At 38.8% G+C, this 22,480-nt stretch overlaps 1 protein-coding gene across 4 annotated transcripts in view; it reads right to left on the bottom strand.

Annotated features, from left to right (window-relative positions):
* DPY19L3 (dpy-19 like C-mannosyltransferase 3) overlaps window positions 1-19,061 on the bottom strand; it is a 34,291-nt gene extending 15,230 nt beyond the window's left edge. Inside the window, exons 1-16 of one of the 4 annotated variants that reach the window (XR_013775616.1) lie at window positions 18,880-19,061; window positions 18,589-18,655; window positions 17,343-17,535; window positions 15,836-15,969; window positions 10,253-10,343; window positions 9,278-9,399; window positions 8,930-9,075; window positions 7,168-7,291; window positions 6,593-6,727; window positions 4,812-4,943; window positions 3,648-3,749; window positions 3,118-3,191; window positions 2,716-2,874; window positions 1,126-1,248; window positions 661-772; window positions 83-139 (exon numbers count right to left, since the gene is read on the bottom strand). Coding sequence is in view for 3 of the 4 variants with exons in the window: in XM_079316197.1 (XP_079172323.1) it covers window positions 83-139; window positions 661-772; window positions 1,126-1,248; window positions 2,716-2,874; window positions 3,118-3,191; window positions 3,648-3,749; window positions 4,812-4,943; window positions 6,593-6,727; window positions 7,168-7,291; window positions 8,930-9,075; window positions 9,278-9,399; window positions 10,253-10,343; window positions 15,836-15,969; window positions 17,343-17,445 (1,614 nt within the window). In the remaining variant the exon portion in view is untranslated. The remainder of the gene's footprint in view (window positions 1-82; window positions 140-660; window positions 773-1,125; window positions 1,249-2,715; window positions 2,875-3,117; window positions 3,192-3,647; window positions 3,750-4,811; window positions 4,944-6,592; window positions 6,728-7,167; window positions 7,292-8,929; window positions 9,076-9,277; window positions 9,400-10,252; window positions 10,344-15,835; window positions 15,970-17,342; window positions 17,536-18,588; window positions 18,656-18,879) is intronic. The other 3 variants (XM_079316197.1, XM_079316198.1, XM_079316196.1) reach the window with 3 other exon arrangements.
* Between the last annotated feature and the right edge of the window lie 3,419 nt (window positions 19,062-22,480).

Raw genomic sequence — 22,480 nt, 5'->3', positions numbered from 1 at the left:
AAGACAACACTCTTCTAGGAGAAAAGAAAAATTTCATGCAACTAAAAAAATGTTAAAATATTGAGGAAAAAAATTTTCTTACCTTAAATGAAATGTACAGTAATGTAATTATTGGTATAGAATACTTAATCACCTGTGTCTATGAGAAATTGAAAAGAAAATTGGTTATTTGGATGATACATTTAATAGACTTAATTTTTAATGTATTGATACCTGAAATATTTAACATGTAATTTAAGAGATTGAATTTTAAGCCTATATTTTGATTTTATTTTCAAGTAAAGCCCTAATTACAGGGTTCATCACAGAAGATGGATTTATACCTTTAAATCTATATTCTACAAGGTGGAAAACACTGTCATTCAATACAATTGCCTGCAAAGGTCTTCTCAGACTGCTGATGATTTCTGAATATGGAGACTTTAGGTAAAATTGTGGTTATTTTGCACAGCCACATCTATATTGCCATCTAGTGTATTCCAATGGAATTGTTTAATATAGAAACCAGCAGAAAATCCATTTTACTTACTAAATGTATACAAACATACAGCAGAGATACCTGGTTTGAGAAAACTACAAACAATACTCAGCCCTGAGCCTTGACTTGATTTAGATACAGTCCAAAACACAGTGGATGAAATGCTCTGAGTAAATGCTCACCCTCTGGGATGTGTAGAGATGGAGACACTTGAGGATGAGTTTCCAAACCTCTGTACTGCACAGGCCAAAGGATGCAAATACACACATGTGGGATGTCCAGAGGTACTTCATCCTGGAAGAACACAAGCTTTTCATGATCATTTGAAGCTCTGCAAAGCTGCTTGTGAGAGCAGCTAATGTCTAGAGAAATTCTGAACAGTTTCCTTGGAGTTTCAGGCCTCTGAAATAACTGAGTACAGGACTAACATTGCACTTTGATATGTGCTCTTGGGAATATCTCTGTTCCCAAACTTTCATTCTTTATGGCAGAATTTTGGGAAATGCCTCAATCTTCAAGTAGAAAATACACCAGGGAGAGAAAGAAGGTTCATGATCCTATCTGTTTGTGGTCAACATATTTTACACTCTTACGAAAATACACTCAATGATCTAAACAAGCCCTTAGCAGAATGAAAAAAAATATACCTCATTGTGCTTAATGCCAGACATCCAAAAAGAACTGTGTGAACTAAGCTGTAGGCAGCATCAGGCTTCAGTGTCACTGTGTATTCTTCCACTTTTTTCTTTAACTGGACTTGATTTGAACCACTAATTGAAGAAAAAAAACAATGCTGTATTAAGTTCTGTAACATATTCTGTATAATTACCTGCATATTAAAAAGCACTGAATCTTTCTAAGGCCAGAAACAACAACTATTGTTATGAGTTCACAATCTTCCATTGTATCTATGATATAATTTAGCCTGATGCCACCAACTTGATGCAGCATCAGGTATTTCCTTTCATGTGCAGATTTCTGGAAATGCAATGGGTTTAAATGAGCTGGATTAGAATGACATAAAATTGTTTACAGCAAGGCAAGCTTGGTTTCTTGTTTAAAGCAACCACTCCCATGTTCAGAGGGCTTTTGATGAGAGTGAAGAATTTAACTGTCATTTGTGGGGCTGTGCTGGTCTATCTGAAGGCACAGATTGGAAGCAGAGTTAGAGAACATGAGCCCTGAAAGGAGTGGTAATTGCTTGAGGTGTCTAGCCTTGTGAATACATGTGGAGGGCCCTTAAAAAAAGAACAAAACAAGAAGCTGCTTCAGTGTGTGTGGTTTTCCCATTTTTTTCAGGACAGGGGATTGAGATAAATTCATTAAACATTAGGGACATGTTTGGGATTACATCTAGGGTTGCAGAAAATAAAAGCTGCAGAATATTTATTTTTAAAATTGACTGATGCAGTAAGTTTTTAAGAGGCTGGTTGAATAGTAGCAAAATTATTTACAGATGATTGACATGTGACAATTACAGTAATATGCAATTGTCATAACATAGTTTTGGAATGTCTTGCATACTCTCCCTTTCTCTTGCTCTCTCTCCTTTTCATCCAGTCTTCCCTAAAATCTATCATAGTGACACTAGTCAAGTGACACTCCTTGAATTTTTGCTTAATCAAGTTTTATATGATCCTTTCTACCTTCTGCCCAAGTTGTACATGTAAAACTGAGAACTCCATAATGAACCTGTTTTTTTTAATAGTAGTTCTGTCTGATTTTCTTCTGTGTTCTGTAGACACTGCAGAATCCCCCAGATTAGCTCTGGGAGCTGCCAGCAGTGATGCACAGTTACAGCTCCTGCTCCTTCACACAGATCACAAGGTTCAGCACAGACTATTCCAGCTCATTTCTGGGCAGTGAGGGTGACACCAGGGAAATCTCTGCTTTGGAGTGCTTTGCACATGGAAAATGGGACAAACTAACATTGGCTTAGACAAAGACAGCCTTCCCCTGATTTCCCTCATCCAAAAAAACCCAACCAACATTATACATGCTGCAAAACTTCAACAGCAAAGAGCTTGATTGAATCTTGGGAAGGATGCTCCTTTGTTTACACTTCTAGCTTCAATAGGAAGTTACTTATTCTGCCTGATTTCTCTATCATACACCTCCCTCCTCAGTAGCTGTGCAAAGCAATCCTGTATTTGCTGCTCTCTTCACCTGTCAGTTCCTCAACCAGCTGAAGAAAAGAAATTTGATAAGAATGTGAATTATCTTAAAACTGTATTTACCTGAGGTTCCGAAAGGCAACAATTACAGCTGCTACTGACAGAAGGAAGAGAACAAATCCATAGATGTAGAAAAGTAATGTACTGGAGAGTCTTGAAAAAGTATTTAAAGGTAGTAAACCAAAGGCTTCTTCACAAAGATACAGGTTAGCATCAAAATCTCTAAAAAAAATAAACATCTTTATCCATCACATATTTCATAACTTGATGACAAAAAGGATCAAAAGTTCTTTTTTCCCCCAAGAAATTATAAATTCACAGTTGTAGAGATTATTCTTAGGGCAAGTACAACATAAACATGAGGTAAAACTCTATGATTTATTGCTCACATCTGAAATAAGAGCAACCAGAAGGCTTCAATTAAAGAAGTCAAACAAAAAAAGTAAAACTGCAGCTAAATCATACCTTGTTGCTCCAAATCCAAATTTTGCTTTCAGGAATTTGAATATATGCTCATCTGATTCAAGATTAAGAATTTTCTACAAAGTGGGGAAAGAGAAAGGAAATAATATTTTACACATCAAAAATGTCACACAGTAAACAGCTTTTTTAGTCATTTAAATGTAACTGTAAAGCAACCCAGGCTGGCTAAGATGGGTATTTTGCAATCAAAGAAGCATTCAGTTTTAACTGAGTTCTTTGAAAAGAAAATTCAGTGAAAAACTTTGCAAATGCTCAACAGCATAGATCTACAACTGATATAAAATTACAGGTGAGCTTCAGGTTAACACCAATTATTTAATGTTAATTTATGAAGTTTTCAAATCCATATATCAAAGATTAGCAAAATGATCCTTAATTTTTAAAATGCAGTTTCTGAGATGCAGAGAAATCTCACTGCAGGTTTTATTTAATGATATTCCTGTAGATGGTTCACAAACAGCTTTTAGCATAATACAATGTGTAATTTTTGATATTAAAAATTATTTGCCTACCTTAATGAATTTATTTATTAGGAGGGTCAAGCACAAGACTAGTAGAACATGGATGATAAGTTTCCCAAGCCTATTAAGCAAGCCACCCTTTTTTAGGTTTTTCTACAAAGAAGAAAATATTAGTATTTCAGTTTTTTGGTTGTTATTTATTTATTTATTTATTTACTTTTTATTGTAATGTATTTGGAACAAAAGCATCACAGGCTATTTCAAACAGCTAATCTGCTAGTCCTGGGCAGCACCAAATTTGCATTAGGGTCATGTAAGCAAAAATGGATACAGAACCAAGTACCCAGAATGAAGATATACTTCTTGCACTAAACTGGAGGGACAATGCCATAAAAGCTTTGATCTGGCAGTTTTGGAAGCAGTCAAACAGCCTTGTTTTGGCAGCAGTCCTCTTGTACTTATAGAACTTATTCCCTAATTTCCACAATATTGTGTGCCTTTTGAAATACCCACTCATTATACCTTCCACCTAAACATGGCAAAGGTATCTTCTGGCTGTGTCAGCTGATAAGATTTTGAGTAATTTTCCAGCTACAAGCTCCAGATCCAGATGAGCTGCTCACCGGCAACTGGGAATAGGTACAGACAATAGGAATAGCCTCCTATTTATTTATTCCATTATTCCTAATGGAATGTAAACTCCTTTATTGTGGTCAGAGGCTGTCACCAATGCCAGAATCAGAAAAAAAAAGAACTATAACTAGAGTAAAAAAACCCCTAATCTTTGAAAGAAACAATGGACTTCAAGAAGCTGAACTCAACATAAGCCTAGTTGTCCTAGTTGTTACAGGTTATTGTGTTGGAGGCAGATCCATAAATTCAAGCCAAGTCCTGCTGAAACAGGTGTAAAGTCCATTTATGCAATTTTTTTTTTCAGGATCCAAACTGCAGCTTGCACAACCATTAATGTTAATAGCAATCATGGAATTATGATGCCTGATGTGCTTGGTTAAGCTGTAGTTAGTGTAATGGAATTAATTATTTGATCAGGCAATGTTTGGGTTGCTGTATTCTATAGTAATTCCTTTAATTACTATTACTAAATGAAAATTATAATGCATCTAAATTACTGATTCTCTCTCTCACACACAAACACACATATATATATTTTAAAATATTCTTTATTTAGTACTACAAAAATATTTTGGTACCTACCTGGATTGTTCTTGCTATTAAGACAGAAACATTAAAACTTATAAGTAATGATCCAAGAATCATAGAATTGAAGAATTGCAGGACACAGACCAGCAGTAATCCAGAAATCTGAATGATATAGAGCCATGTAACCTGTAACAATAATGAGATTTTTATGTCTACAAAACTTTAGTCATCGCTGCTTTTCTCTGAATGTGCTTTAGAATTTATTTCAACATCAATTATTTCTGCAAAGAACCCATCATCTTGCAGTAAATCATTACATTGAAAGCCATTACTATATCCTTTTTATATTTATGTCCTGAACTACTTCAGTTAATATTTTTTGCTCATTTTATACTTAAGGAAACCTGATCCTATAATCAAGCAGATAAATAACTGCAGTGTGAGGAAAATATTTATTACTTGTATTTGGAAGTTTTTATTTTCTTTAGTCCAAGAACTCTTTCTGTAGCCTCTGTGATGTGTCTATGACAAAGGATTATGGCTCAGTGCAGTTCAGCAACCAAACCACCTGCTTTCTCAAACTTTTCAGTAATAGTTCAGTATAATCCCTTTTAGATTATGCTGAACTATTATCAGTGTTCAGCTCAATGTAAGCACTAAACCCCAGCTGATTTTCTGACACAGTGGTAACAAAATATACATTTTACCTCACACAAAGATCCCAAGTTCAGTCTTGTATTACAATGGTGATGTAAATCAGTATCAAAGAGCCCAACAAATTCCAACAGTTGTAAGCAGTACTTTTTTGAAAATGAGTACAGACACTGGTGTGGTGAGTCTGTTTTGGAAGAAGTCAGGATGAAGTTGGTAATTTGCTGACTTTTAAGGTAGCTGACCAGTAACATTAAATGTTGACTTCAGCTTGCAGTTGCAGATATAATGAAGGGTTCAGAAACTTAAGTAAGCCACATTTATCTTGATATGCAGACAACCATATTCATTTTCAGTTAAATTAATACAATCAGTAAAGTTCAAGTCTGCTTCAAATTTAAAATGAATTTACATTAATTACTCTTCATTCTCCTGTAACCTTTCCAAAAATCAGAACCTTTTTCAACCAGAGCAAGCTTTCACCATGCCTAAAATGATCCTGGTAGAATTTCACAGCAACGTTAAAGGCAAAGCCAGCATTTCATCTTGTACAGTACATTTCTGTTTTGTGAGATTGACTGTCAATGATCCCTGATCTTCTTAGTGAGAATTGTTTTATTTTCTGGCTTATCCAGCTCAGCAACACAGCAGGGGCAATACTGTTATTTTGTGGTGAATGTCCATGTAGGCAAGACAGCTGCTTCTCCCCAGCAACCTGGTGTTCTGCATCCTCCTCCTGTGTACAGAGCTTGACCCTGACTGGCAAATGAGGATGCACAATGCTTGAGGCAAAATTCATACACTGCTTTGACTTCAGCTTACACAAAGATTTCCTGTAGTACTTTTTTCTTCTGGCAGCTTTGAGAGGCCATGCTAAAGCTGTGGTATCAGATCAACTGTTTAGGATGGTGTTTGAAAGTGTCAAATAGTGTCTAAACAAAAGTAGACAAAAATTAAATAGACATGAACTATATTGAAGTGAACAAAAATCAGAAATTGTGTTTTTATCATTCACTTTTACACTTGCAGGGTATATACACAATGATTACTTCAAAGTGCAGGGCACACTGTATAATCTGTATTACTCTGGGCACCCAGGCCACTGGTTAGGAAATCACCTTCAAAACTGTTGGCTTTGTGAAGACAAAGAAACAAAAGTAGATTATTACCAAAGAGAATGTTACCTTTGCTGTGGGAAGCATGTCCAAGCAGTCCAGTATGAATAATGCCAATGCTTGTATCAGCATCATAAACTGGTTAAATTGCCAAGTCAGGCTAAAGAGAAATGTTGCTATGAATATAGCCATGAGTGTGAGCTTCTGGAAGGAGGGAAGAAAGTTTTATTTTACTTTATAGTTTTCTTTGCTAAAACACAAAAAAAAATCAAGCAAAAAGAAACCCCAACAAACCCAACCTTAATCTGGTTTTATTGTAAAATTTTTAAAACACCGAATTTTCTAACTGCAATAGCAGCTTGCAGGACAACAAACATTAGAGTTAAAATTCTTGACTTATGCCTATGTTTTATCACTGTAATACCATTTGCAAGAAAACAGTGAGATCTCAGTTTCAGCCCCCAGATTAAAATACAACACTGTTTTACTGTGGTATGAACAGCAGTTACTTGATCAAAATGAGGAGCAGTAACTTAAGAACTGTTGGTCAAAGAAGCTGTATCACCCATTTGCTTTAATTCTTGCAGATCAGGACAGTTTTCTGGTACTAAGTTTATTGTGTCCTACCTGTCAGAAATACTCACTTCTTGAGCAGGCTGTAAATGAGTTCTGAGTAGGTATGTGATGGCTGCTATCTGAACAGCAAAGAATGGCAGTGCCCAGTTCTCCCTTAAAGGAATGGTGAATTCTACCCTTGTAGTATCTACTCTGTATAAAACAGAGAGTTTCACAAATTTAAAATCAAGAAAACACTTGGTGACAGAGAGCTTGCAAAGACAGGCATCTCTGTGCTATTTTAACTCCTTATTTTTAAAAATGGAGGTTCTACACTCCAGTTCCTTCAACACACCTGGCTCTGAAAATAAATCACTATGAAGGTTCTGCAAGTTATCCATAGTTTCTGCATCTCAAATGATGTACTTCTGCTTCACTAACTGTAAAAAAACCACTATGGATTACATCTTACTTATGAACCACAGCTTTAGTAATTTAGAAATGACAAATACACCCCAAACTAAAAGAACTACCAAAATCCAGCTTTTGGATTTCCACACCACAGTCAGCTTACTTCATTTTTTGGTTTGCAAATGCACATATAAGAATATAAATAGAATATAATTTTCACTGTGATCCCAATGACTTGAGCTTGACACAGTTAAATTGCTCATGAGCTTTTGGTCATTTTTTGAAGCTTTTGAACATAGCAAGTATGTGATGGAAGAATTTCCCAAAGAATGGTCATTTGCAAAACCTGATTTAAAAGTTAAAAACAAAGAATAATTCTCTTTCTCCTGGTGTAGAGAAAATATTTGCTAAAAGGCAAGTAAGCAACATATCTGAGACATTCTTAGCTGGGGGAACAATGTGTCTAAACAGAGTTACTCAGTATTCTCAGATGTAATTCATCTGGACAGAAAGTCTCTACCCAAATCCATTCCATGTACTTCTTATACTGCAGAAAGGAAGCAAGCTCTCATGGTTCACCTATTATTAGAAAGATGGAGAAATTTGCTCCAAATGGTCTGTAAATGGAAGAGATGACCTCATTAAAGAAATGTGTGAAATACTGTGCATTGCATGTGGCTTTTAGTTACTTTTATATTTGGAGAAAGAATCTTGCCTCCACACACCTGTAATTATTCTGTAGTGGATGTGCTTGCAGATAAATTCCTTTAGAACTGCTCATTAACATATCAAATATTTCTGGTAAAACCAAGACTGTACTTTTATTTTCTTGAGCAATTTACAGATAACAGCCAATGTCACCAGTCTTAGCTGTATGCTAGCAGCTTAATTCTGGCATAAAGCCAGTTCTTAGGTTTTTTATCTCCAAAGTCAAATGATAAAGCACTAGAACAGCTCAATTACTATGTTTTTCTCTGAGGCTTAGTGCAGAAGATGGCTACAGAAAAAGAGGAGAGAGAAGCTGAATTTCAGATGAGCTGAGGCTGTGGAAAGAACCCCTGCAGGCATGTGTGGGGCAATGAAGAAACACCTGAAGGGCTTTCATGCAGATGTCTTTAACACCTGAAAGATCCTAGGCTGGAGAAGACAGGGTACATCACCTAGAGCTCCAGACATACAAGATGTAGTGCACTTTCAGAGACCATTTCAGACAAAATTTTCTACTCAAACTTCCTGAACCTTTAAAAGCCCAGTCTGATAGCTCATTTCTGATTATTTTCTATTTTTTGTTATTTAAACATTTTTTCCATTTTCTGGCTAATTGAAGAGAGGCCTTTTAATTTCATGTTTTGTCCAATTAATCATGCAGTTAAAGCTTTAATGCCTTACCTTTGAAACTAGGTACAATTTTAGAAAGATTGAATGTTTAATCTCACTTACCTGTTTGTAATATACCAGCAAGCTGCCAACAACCCTGAAAGCCATGTTCCACTAAGAAGCCAGCTTGTTACATACAGAGCAATGACATAAACTGCCTGAAGTCCAAACAAAGTGTAGATATAAAAATAAACAGGCTCTAGGTATTGCTGTAAAACACAAGAATACTGATGTTGACATTAAAACACTCACTGGGGGGGGATTATACTTAGTATGAATTAGGTTTTGCTTTTACAAATGAAAAGGTATCAGGAATATTTCTAATTAGAGAATATCTACAAAGGGGAGCTAAGATTCACTGCAAAATCTTCATAATGCACTTACAGTCTAAAGCCATAAATAAATGCCTACCTGAATTGGAAGAATCCTATACAGAATGCTGAGAAACACCTCCTGGTAAACATTCATTCTTTCAAGTATGTTAATTGTCCTCACAGATTCAGTTTTATTGTCATATACTAAACCATGTAAACCTTAATGATAAAGAGAAATTGAAATAGGAGATTGTCATTTTCCCCTTCCATCTTCATTTGAACAGTGAATAACTTTTTCAAAGGTATTTTAGGATCTCCCATCAGAAACTGCAAACTTTGAGTCAACGATTCAGAACTTATTACCTCTGAATCAACATGACCTTCTGAGGTCTTCAGCTTCCCTGCTTCAAATGTGACTCACAGTGCTAATTCAAGTACTATATATTTAGTAGTGTATAAAACATTTATTTTTATACTTCCATCCCCAGCATAGAATCTGTGGTACATTCTGAATCCTGAGAACTGTTCTTGGCACTACTTTAATTACAGGTGAAGTTAATATTGAAAAATGTATAGTATAAGCAAAATTCCTAGGGAGCAACAGTTAAATATCTAGAAAACATGAGACTGTCTGAAAAAGGCCCATCACTGTATATGATTTCCTTGGAAGCTGCTCCTTTTGTCACTTACTGTACAGGAATAGAGCAAAAAACATTGCCCCTTCCCAGAAATAGCTCACAGCTTAAATTAAACAAGTGAAGAATAAAAAATGAAAGTAATAAACTGAATAAACCAGCAAGCTGAAACCTTAACAGATATGAAAGTTGTCCCTCAAAGTGATTGCCTTCATCAGCATGTGAAGGTGTGGCACAGAAATCAATGCATCACTATGAAATTTATTATGTCCATAACTTAGTGGCTGCCTGGCATAGGAAGAGAATAAATCTGTCTCCAACACAATTGTTACACTACCTTTCATAGTTATGGTATGCCTTGGTCTCAATTATATTTGGAAAAAAACCCCAACCAAACCTACAAACAGCTGCAAAACTTACTTTACAGTTTACAATACCTTGCTGTATGGAAGCAGCCTGAATCATCTGTTTGTAGTAGGAATAATAAAGTCCACACTCAGTTCTGAATGAAATTTCTCTTTCGACCTCCTGCAAGAGAAGTTTAACAGTAAATTCACTTTCCATTTGCTTTTCACCATCATCCAAAGCTGCCTCCAACTCCAGTTCCTGCTGCACCACAGAATCTGACCTCCAGAAAGGCTTCAGTCTTTGGGTTTCATATTCTAAGCAACTTAGGTCAAATAAAGGTAAACATACATGGACAAATTAGGGTGAGAGGCAAATGAGTGGGGTGTAAATGACTTAACTGGGGAAATGTACATGCTTTTTGTGATTCTGATTTGCTGCTTGGAAATATTTTTGGGTATTTCACTATTTTTTGTAATATGACAAGCTTAGATTGGCACAGGGGCTCACAGCTGGACTGTAAAGCTGCATACCCTTGCTTTGTGCATTTAACCTTTGGTCCAAGATGTAGTTATCCCACTGTGTTCCATGCTCTGCCAGCTCAAGGCTCAATTAATTCAGTGTGCTATGTTCTTATCTCAAAACGTGTTTTATTGAAGTCAATTGTTGACAAACCAATATTAGTTCTGGTCTGAGAAAAGTCAATAGATAAAATCACAAGTGATTCAACCTAAGCTCACAATTACACTCTCCAGCTGCCCTGTGACACATAAATCATCATCACATACTTAGCAAAATGAGTGCTGGATTTTGAACAAACTCAGGTTTCAAATTCATCACTACTGAAAAGTTTTCTAATACCAAAAAGTGGCTGACTCCTAAATGCTCATAAAGGGAAAAAAAAAAGGAATGCTAACATTTGGAATTTATTAAGGGGGAGGAGAGAGGAGTCACAGAGGGGGATCTAATTAGCAAAAATGCATTCAAACATGATTAATTTGTAATCCTGGCACCAGCTGTATTCAACCAAATGCTATACTTTATGAGACAAACACTAGTGAGTTTTACATCTGTTTCATGCTAAGATAACATCTGTTTTATTCACTCAAAATACTTTTCCAGTTCTACAGCAATTTATACTTTTCCTAGCATTCCATGTCAATAAAAACATACAGACTTATGGGTAAACATTGTAAGAGCACGTAGCTGTCTGTCTGTATATTCACTTTGTGAGGTTGTAACAAAGAAGTTATCACTGTTCCAAGGGAAAAATAAAAAACACTGTCCTCTAGGACACACAGGGAGCTGCTTATTATTTCAATCTACAATGCAATTGTATCCTAATAATATTCAGTATTCACAACCAAATACAAAGGACTTTCTCTCAAGGGCAGTGCCAAATTTTAGAGCTTTTCATTCCTCAAACTCCTTGAACAAGTCCTGCAGAATGCTGAGCAAGCAGCCAAATTCTGAGCTCTTCTATAAATAACGAGCATAAATAAAGCTCCAATTACTTTTCTTTTTTTGAGATAACTAAAACAAAACTTGCGTAATTGAAACTATTTATTAGTTTTCAATTTAAGACCAGGAAGATTGTAAAATTTTCTCCTGTGTACAAGTGGAAACTCAGCACACAGAGCTGCTGTCAATGTTCCCAGTTGAGAACAAGTCTTCAGCAAGGAATTAAATCCTTGGACAGCTCTCCTGGCTGGTTAACCTCAAGCCCATCTGTTAGAGTGTTGCAGATCAGATGTGATTCAAAGTACCCCTAACACCTCGAGAGGCACTTCTGTGGAAAAATACTGCCAAAATCCTGCATGCCCTCCTTCCCTTCATGCCTGAGCATTCACATTGTGCAGTTCTCATTACCTGCTTTTCTTCACAGAATCACTGAATATTTGGGGCTGCCAGGGACCTTAAAGCCCATCCAGTGCCACATCCCAGGCTGCTCCAAGCCTTGTCCAAGCTTGGACACTTCCAGGGATCCAAGGGCAGCCACAGCTTCTCTGGGCAATAATCTCAGGAAAGTATGAGCACTTCACAGATCCTAAATTCTGGCACAGTTCCTAAATTCTTAACAATTTTATGTTTTCATTCTAAAGATCTTAAAGACTTAAAATCTTATATTTTCATTCCTGACTTCCTGCAAGCAGCAATTTTATTAAAGGAAAAATCAATAACAGTATCTGAATTCTTACTCAGAAGGGGTGAAGAAGAAATGAATGCTCTGAAGTTTATGTGTTTTTCTTACAGTAATAATTTGCTGCATGGCCTTGGCTCATTCCTGTTCAAAGTTCTTTCAGAATCTGCAGTTGAACAAGCAATGCAATGGCTGACAGGAGAGGTGGCCCAATGCATAGCAGATTCTGTTCCCAAAAGATGCTACACTGGAGGGGCAGCCACAAAACTGCTACTGAAAATCACTGAAAATAGACAAGCCATTTCAGATGTGTTATGCCAGAACATTTACAGAAAACTGAGAAAGGATTTTTGGATAAGAAATCTGTTTTGACTTCCACCATCACAAACAGAAATGTTTGTTGGTTTAATGTATATGAGAAGGGATAAAAATTTTTTTCTTCAAAATTATTTCAAGATAAGTGATTATAACCTGTGATCCCTGCTGGAAGGGGACACAAACACAGCTTCTGACTATATGTCACAATATGCTGAACCTTTTCTGTTTTGTTTTTTTTGGGTTTTTTTGGTCATTCTTCCAGAAAGTCTTGAAATAAGAAAAAAAAAAAGAAAAAAAAAAAAGAGCAATTGTCTATCTCCTTCACTGCATAAACCACTCTTCAAGATGTGCTTTTTCAGTTTTTCTGGTAAGAAAACAATTGTACATATTTCTCCTGTGACCATGGCTAATTGATAATAGCAGGCACATTTACCAGCAAACAAGAACAAGACTCACACACAGAGCAGCAGCTGAAATCAATGCACTGTTGAAAGCCATATTCAAAATACACAACAATTTAACAACGACCAGACAGTTTTTCTACTTGGGTGAACCACTGCTGGAAGACACCCAAAACTGAACTGGCTTTCAATGAATTGGAATTGAAATTACAGAAAGGCAATCACTGCAAGTGTGTGTGCATGCCCTGACTCCAATTATTTAGGAGTTAGGAATCATGACTTTGCATAATAAATTCTTTTTACTTCCAGTTTTTAGGGTTGAGTACAATTACATAATTTTTAAATATGTAGTTGTGGTGTTCATGTATCAGTAGGGTCTTCAGAACAAAAATTCCACCTTTTAAACCTAAAAGGTGCAGGTACAAACATCTGCCTGGTGCAAAAGTGTCAGAAAAACACTGCAGACCTTCTTTAAACAGCAGAGTACCTTCATATAAAAGAAAAGATGACAAAACTGGTCTCCCATTACATCTCTGTGTTAATTAAGTTGCTATACAGACCCTTCTGGGCATGAATTCTTATCATCTGACTGATTGTAGCTTATTGGATGAAAGGAATAAAGTTCACAGGAATAAGACACTGTTACGTAATTTTTGTATCAGATTTCGGCAACATAAATCCTCAAATTTGCCACATTTACAGCCAATTCAGGGTGACTGAAGTCAGTAGTTTAAAATATCTGGAAATAGAACTGATTTAGAATTTTTTTATGTTGCAGAGCAGTGGTTATGCTCTCCTGCATTTCACAGGCATGGGGGTTGATAAAACATTGGATGTGTTTTTGTAATGCATCCATTTATTCTATGTTATGTTTAATGAAAATATAATGAAATGAGATCACCTCTGCATTTCACTAAGCAAGGTATGCAATAGCTGTGGGGCAAGGATTAGACTACAGTTCTCCCTCCTGAGAATCTGGGCAGGGGTATGAACTAAAATAAAACTTGCTCTTTTCAAACGTTTGGAAAGTTCAATTAATACCTGCAAAAATATAGGCTTTGGCCAAACTGCAAAATATAAGAGAAAAAAGAAAATTTCCCACTTATTTTCCATGTAATTTTTGAGGGTCTTGTCTTTCTTAATATATAGTATGTACTTAATGAAAAGATTAGCCAATTCAGAAGTGCTGGAAAACATGTCCATACCCCTGAAGAGACCACACTCCTACACACAGGCACAGAGACATCTGTGGATTGTTTTACAGATACTGGGATGAGCCTTCCTGCCTCAGCTTTGCAGGAAATTTCAGACTCATCATAGGCCATCTTCTCTTCCCATACTACTCCTAAGGCAGAATTTTGTTTCAAATGAGCCCTGTAGCCACATGCATGCTCTGGTGGAGATCACATCCCACTGAAGAGGGGACACTGTGAGAACAGAGTGTCTGCAACTCTTTCTCCTCTACACTGCTGGTAGATGAACTTAATGCTTTTTAGAATCTTTCCATCAAATTGGCTGAAATTGCTCTTGTTGCAGTGTTACCAGCTATCCATCACCTCCATGGGATGGAATAACAGCTACAGAGACAATAGAATCCAGACTACAAAAAACTAGAAGGGTTTATTTCAGCTTTGATATCTAATGGCATTCTAGTATACTTAAAATGAGAACAATAATTATTGAATAAAACAACTGTTTCATCCATTGAGGGGACAACTTAATTACAACTACAGAATTGCTTATTTCAGTGAACTCTGTGCTCCTCTGGGTCAGTCTGACAGAAAAAAAAAGATGTTTCCATTATGTTCATACATTGCCACAATCCCATGCCTGCCTGTACTTTGAAATACACAACATCTTGAAATTATTCACTACTTGCTTTTGGAAGGAAAAGGCAAACCCAAGGTGTACCTCCAATATATTGTGTATAATCTCTCTTTCTAATCAAGGGAAGATCAGGGTGGGCACAACACAGTATTACATGTATAGTACAATAGCAATTGTTGCAGTAAATGCAAATTATTTGTATTAGGGGAATACAAATGTTTCTGGTCCACAAAGACTGTGTAGCATAGAAAACACATACTGCAAGGCAAGTATTCCAGTTAAATATATGACTCTTTGAAAACACAATACTCAGACCTAGCAGAATGGATTTTAGGCATTTGAAAGGGAAATGACTCACCTGTTCTTTTCTCTTAAATTTAGCTGTGGGTACAGCTGCATTATTTTCTCTGCAGTGATTCTATGAAAGAACTAGTCAGTGCTGGGTCTTGGGAATGGTTAGGTTTACATTAGTGAATGGCAGAAATACGTTTTGAGGTTTGTACATTTAGGATGGCATTACATAAAATCAGTATTGAATACCAAGAGACTGTCCCTGAACTGTGCTACAATATCACAGTGTAAATACAATTTAAGAACTATGTGCCAGGATTTTGCATGTTGTTTCTTTTAACTGTTGGTTTTTATTCTAATTTTAGATTGCTTTGGATAAAAGACGATTATAGAAAAACATACAGTAAAACGTTAAAATTCTTTGTAGATAAAGATCAATTTTTGGAAGAACCATAGCTACAACTCAGACAGGAGCTCTCTAGCAATATTTTTAGAGAAAAAATTGGGGACAGGTATTTATAGAACTGATGAAGTATGGTGAGAAGGGAAGCATAGCTTTTTTTAAATTGAATTTTTAAAAATGAAATATTCTGGTGCTGAGCGGGTTACAAGACAAATACACAAAAAATGAAATTTCAACTAATGCTCATATTAATGCTCCCCAAAAGTACTGATGAAACTAGGAAAATGATAGTTACCTTGATATTGGAAAACCACAGGTCATTTTCATGCAGTGTAGCCACATAAACAGAAGTAAGAAGTCCAAGAGAGATGGCAACAATTCCACCAACAGTTATTGAGAGTATGTTCCACAGCTTTCCACCTGGAGGAACTTGGAAGAAAAATATTTCAGTTTATAATTGTGAAGCATATTATTGAACCTACAGGGATTTTGGAAAGCCATTTATCCATTGGCTATGCTAGTACAGTTTACATTCTGCAGGAAACAGGACACCTGGTTTTAACACTTCTTTATGGAGATGTGGTTTTTATTTTCTCATCTAGGAATATCAGTGTATTTTATTTACATACAAAACTAATTTGTAAATCTGAACTGGAATATCTTCCAGAACTTTTTGAATTCAAGCAATACAGGATGACTGATGACAAAGCAAGAAATTCACATCTCCTTCACAGGTCTAAAAACAGCTGCCTTTCTGAGGGGTTTGCCCAGGTTTTATAAAAAACAACAGTGAAGGTTCAGAAGCCTCACTAAATACCCACAAAGAGACTGAACAGCAGCCAAAGCAGCCTCTGATGATGGTGTCATGCTCTGAATTGCAGATGGGCTCCTGCTGACACTGCAGCAAGGTCAGGGATGGGATGATGGCAAAGAAGGGATGGGTTCTGGGTACCTCCAGGCCTCCACTGTGCACTTACACTCCCAGGGCTTGAGTTTGTTGGGGGTTTTGTATTTTCAATGTTAATGTAAGGTTTAATATGGATTACTGATCTGGAATTGTATCTTGGAAATGGCTATTTTATACTGTGTGTGACATCTACTTAAGGGTTCCAACTATGCAATTCCATGGAACTGAGGGCTGGGCTGCAGGAGAACTATGATCACTTGCCCTTTTCATATATAGCCTAAGGGTGTTTGTGCAGAACAACAATGAAACTTTCCTTTCATCTGCCCAAACGCAGAGACACATTTCAAATTGAGACCAAAATATCCCTTAAAACAAGTTAATCTAAAACTCCCCAAAAACAAGGAACTTTGTCAGCTCTAAAGCTACAATTCCATTCATGTTGTCAGAATTTCATTACTTAAACAGATTCTGGAATTAAGACACTTAATGACTCTTTTAAATTTACCTAATCAGTGCCCTATAAATTAAAAATTTTGCCGTTAAATTCAGATTTTATATGTAACCTGCCTATTTTTAAGTACAGTTTCATCAGTTGTCCTCAAACCCTTTTATGCTACCAATGATTTGGACTGGGATTCTTTCAAGAACTTGGGATGGCCACATATGATCTGATAGTGAGCCACTAACAATAAACTGAAAAAATTGTACTCACCAATTCAAATTAGGATTTTAAAACAGAGATAAGACTGACATGCAGCAATCTGCAATTAATTATGGTTATATTCAAATATGGAAATGCATTTGGCACATACCTAGTTCTGAACTGTGCTTATGACAGAACAAAACCAAAACACTGCTAAAAAGCCATAATGTCACTCTGTTTTCCATTACCCACCAGGTGGAATTTTCCCATCAGGCTTCACATTGGTCTCCTCTGAAGGCTGATCTTCAGCTGCTTCTGTGCCTTTTCCAACCCTTCTCTGTCTTATGGTTGTCATGATGTCAGTCACTTTAATTCATTATTCTTCAGCCTGACTCCTAAATGGACACACAAGCAATGCATCTTCCTACCCAACAGTCACTTGATACTGTATGAAATATCTGAAAATAAAGCCACATCTTACTGACATCACAGACTTTGACTCCTGTAACTCTACTGTACATAAAGTCTATGTTAAAGTGCAAGGTTTTTCTTTAAATCTGGATCAGTCAGCAAATGAAAGTGCAGAAAACATCTTAGAATTATAAACACTAACATTCATAATTTACATTCTCTTGAACAGGTTTTCAGAATGATTCATTATTTTGACTGCCCTCACTTTTCTAACCCTTGACTCAGAACGCACACCTGGCTCCCCTTTTTAAAGAAATCTAAGCCCTTCAAAGAAAAAATTAGTCTTTTCACCATATTTTAGTTGGGTGCCTAAAATACGAAGCCAGCCATTTAAATCCTGGCTTTCAGAAAATCCCAAAAAAGGGGGCCAAGAGATGCAAAAACCATGCCAGAGAACACTTGTGTTATAAATAGGTACAGAGAGCATTAAAAGAATACTCGATGTGTTACACACCACAGAATTTGAGAACATCTCAAGAAGAAAAGCTCAGCCAGTGGTTCCCTGTCAGCTGGCAGGTGCTCCGTGCTCTCTGAGCACAGGACGGCTGCACTCTGCACCCGGCAGTCAGTGCCATCGCACCGGGGCACAAACCCCATCCCGGCTCCATCCCGGCCCCATCCCGGATCCATCCCGGCTCCATCCCGGCCCCATCCCGGCCCCATCCCGGATCCATCCCGGCCCCATCCCGGCTCCATCCCGGCTCCATCCCGGCTCCATCCCGGCCCCATCCCGGATCCATCCCGGCCCCATCCCGGCCCCATCCCCGCTCCATCCCGGCTCCATGCCAGCCCCATCCCGGCCCCATCCCAGCCCCATCCCCGCTCCATGCCAGCCCCATCCCTCTTCCATGCCAGCCCCATGCCAGCCCCATCCCAGCCCCATGCCGGCCCCATCCCAGCAACAGCTGGTCCCTGAGCCCTGCCGATGGAACGCGCTGCTGCCGGCAGCGCTGCAGGGAACAGCCTCCACCGCACAACTTTGCTTAAAGCTTCTACAGCGGATTAGCATCACCTCCGCCTCACACACCTGGCAAAACACACGGGGAGCGACGCGAGCTCACGCCTTGGAAGAGCCGTTTGTTATCGCAGCACACCTGCCAATTAATTAACAAAGGCAAGCTGCTCGTCCCCACCCCGCTCGGCGGCTGCCAGCGCTTCTCGCACGGCGGTGCCGCAGGGCTGGGCTCCCCGGGGCGGGCAGGTCCCAGCCGGCGCCGGAGCCGCGGAGAGCCGGGGCAGGGCCGGGCCCGGGGCTCCCCGCGGCCTGCGCGGCCCCGCCGCGGCTCCCCCGCCCGCCTCCCGCCCCGCGCCCCGCTACCTGCGGCCGCTGCTGCCGGCGCTGCTGGTCAGGGCCCGAGCCCCGCCGCGGGCAGGGAAGGGACAGGGAAGGGGCAGGATAGGGAAAGGAAAGGGGAAGGGGCGGGCGCGGCGCCGGGTGCTCGGCCCTGCCGGGCGGAGACCGAGAGCCGGGGCGGGCACAGCCGCCCGTCACAGGCCCGGCCCCCGCCCCAGCCGCCTCTCCAGCGCTGAGTTCGAGCTCCGCGGGGCGGGCGTGCGGCGGAAATCCGGCACGGCGGGGCACGGCGGGGCACGGCGAGGCGGGGCACAGTGAGGCACGGCGGGGCACGGTGAGGCACAATGGGGCACAGCGAGGCACGGTGAGGTACAATGAGGCACGGTGAGGGTACAGTGGGGCACGGTGAGGTACAATGGGGCACAGCGAGGCACGGTGAGGGTACAGTGGGGCACGGCGGGGCACGGTGAGGCACGGTGAGGCACAGCGAGGCACACTGAGGCACGGTGAGGCACAATGGGGCACAGCGAGGCACGGTGAGGTACAATGGGGCACAGTGAGGGTACAATGGGGCACAGCGAGGGTTCGGTCCGTGCACCCCGTGCTGGGAAAGGGGCTGTGGGTCGCGCTGGCTTCAGGATACTTTGCTAAAACAGTGCCCTAGAATTTATTTGTAGTGTTTTCTTAATGTATGTCTCACCGCCGCCCCCCCGATGTAGTACCCTACATGTGCGATTTTAAAATTGAAATTAGAGCTGCGTGTTCTGTTCAACGCGTTGTAAGCTCCGCTGTATTTCTTGCTTAACTGCACCATAAATGTTTAAAGGGGGAAAAGACCTTTTGTGGCTGGAAGATAAAGGCAATACCAGACTTTGTTCTACTTAATGGGTACAACCTACCCCTGCAATAAGTCTTTATTGTAAGTTTTATTTGCACTGTTTTTAGTAATTTAGAAAAAAAACATGCCCCATGAAGCCATAACCAACAAACCAGCTCCCGGCCCTATCACTGAAGGCTGATTTCCCAACAATCCATACAAATTCTGTGGAATTATCGGGGAGAGGGTTCAGGAAAATACTTGGTTGATTTTCTATTATAATTTTATAGTCCACCAATGCTTTGCTTTTACTTCTTTTTCTTTTTTTTCCTCTCTCATTCCACAACCTTGGTTCATTGAAAAACTTAGTAATTTGAGCAGGAAGAGCCATTAAATTAATAGAAAGTATGCTCAGAGACACCAGGAAAACTATGTGTCACTACTGTCCTGGTAATTCTGAACTTTGAAGCCATTGACACTGGAAATCAGGAAATTTTTCAGTATCTGCTCTGCATGCTTATTTTGGTTTTTGAGTATTTTTTAGAAGCAACAGAATTATCTTACTTCCTCTGATCAAGCCCTTGAAATAGTTAAACATCTCTACTGTAAGTCAATTTACAGCCATACTTCTTTTGGTTTTGGGTTTGGATTATTTTTTTTTTTTAATCAATAAGGCAGGTCATACATTTGTGGGGAATGCTTAAACTAAGAATGAAAACTATAATAAATATGGGCCTTACCATGGGCAATAGATTTACCTTCCTTTTATCACTGCCACATCACAGATGTAATGAATTTGTTGAAAGGAACACATTGTATACATACAAGAAATTTTACAGTGTAGATAAACACCTTGAGTGCGTGTAGCTTTTTGTGTAAAGCAGATAATGTACTTACATTTCTAAGAAGGGGGATGCTGTGGAAGATATTTCCTGGAATAAAAGTTCTACTTAGCAGTGGATAAGTAAAGAGGCCAATGCAAACTAAATTCTACAAGACAGTTACAGAAAGGGTTTAGAAAACAGTCAGTGAAGAGCTTTAGAAATCCCTGAGAAGGAGGAGATGTCTTAATTCTTCTGTGTTTTATGACTGTGCATGGGTTTAATGGATTTGTATGTGATAAGTCACTGCTCAGCTGAAGTTTTCATGCTTTTCACTTTTGTGGGGAATGATTGCACAGAACCAGCAGTAGGAATCTCACTGATATTCCTGAAGTACTAACACAACTTATACTGCAGAATAGTGTTATTGGAACTAAAAAGTTTCCATAATATAAATGTGTTACACAGCCTTACACAGTTGTTAATGTATCTGAATGCTCAGCTATCACCTTTCTTCTGAAATACTAACACTTACTGTTCAAGTTTCAAGTAGCAGAAGATTAGATAGTAGAGGAAATAAAGAAAACATTTTCCCTCAATTCTGTGTATTTTAACAAGTCATTTCCTGTTGCAAAAACTGTTTAAATACAGCACTAGGAAAAAAATGGAGTTATTTATTATTTAACATATTCTCACTGAAACAATTTATTATTTAGGCAACATGTCTGTTGATAAAAATTTATGTTTCAAGTTATGAGAAATCAGAAGAGCTAAAGAGCTTCCAGATGGATATTAATACCTGAAAATTGTATTATAAAATGTACATTAAAAGTCACTAAACTGTAGCTTGCAATCAGTAATACTGATGATTATATCATTACTGTACTGTTACAATACTGTTGCAAAAATAAAAAAGATATTTAACAATATTCTGTTTGCTCATTCTGTTCCAACTAGATTGAAGTAGTGTTCATGCTAGTATCAAGTTATCCATAATCCCAGCAAATGCCAAACATCTAGAAATCATTGTGTACAGGAAATGGTTGGAAGAAACTTGAAATTCAATTTATCTCCTTTTTCTTTTGGATTGTCCCATTCAGTACTGTAGAGCTACCATAAACTAGAAAAGCAGGACTCAGGTTCTGCCCCAGGAAATTTTAGGTCTGAACTTGCAATGTTTTGAGTTGCTGTTCAGCAGACTTTTGGTGGGTGGCAAACATGCCAAATTTCTGGGGTCTCACTTTGCTCAACTTTTAAAGCTCTTCAGGGTCCTGAAGGTTTTGCTTTTGGGCAAAACAATCTTGGTTTTATCCATAGTGAATTTAATTACCTAGCAAATCTTTGGTCAGTTCTAATGGTGCCTCCCTTCCTGAGTGGCTCTGTGTGACAGCTCTTCTCCAACACGCCTGGAAGGGATGCAGAACAAAAGCTCACTGTGGTGCATCAGCTTTCTGCAGCAATTCCAACCCTAAACTTGCCTAAGACCTAGGACAGAGTGATTGGATCCCCCTGCTGTGTGGCAGGGCTCTCCCAAATTCCAGGGGTGTTACAACCATCCCAGGACCCCTCGTGCAGTTCTGTTTGTGACCTTACACCACCAGGTTATTTATGGGGAAGGAACTTCTGCTGAGGCTCTTGTGCTTCATTCAGCTCAAGTGACAAAGGTGTTTTAGCCCAGTGAACAGGATAATGCCTGGATGCCACGTCCTACCAAAAAGAGCTTTTTTTCCCAGGTTTGCATTAGAGAAAATGTGAAAAAGCTGCATGACACAGCGTTCTGTAGTGTTGCATCTAAACCCATTTGTAGTTCCAGCTTTTATTGCAACATATTTGGCCCAAGGCCCTAATAATAACAAGAAGATGGCAAAAGATTGCTTGTTTATGTAACTGTAAACCATGCTGATATCAGCAGTGGGTATCCTGGCCATACTCTCTTTTCTCCCCAGCAACACCAACTGACTTTATTTTTTGCTGAGAAAGATGGGAA

This window comes from Erithacus rubecula (genome assembly GCF_903797595.1).
Source record: "Erithacus rubecula genome assembly, chromosome: 12".
NCBI lineage: Eukaryota > Metazoa > Chordata > Aves > Passeriformes > Muscicapidae > Erithacus > Erithacus rubecula.
Note: the sequence above shows the minus strand (reverse complement) of the source record. Positions and strands in the feature narration are given on the sequence as shown.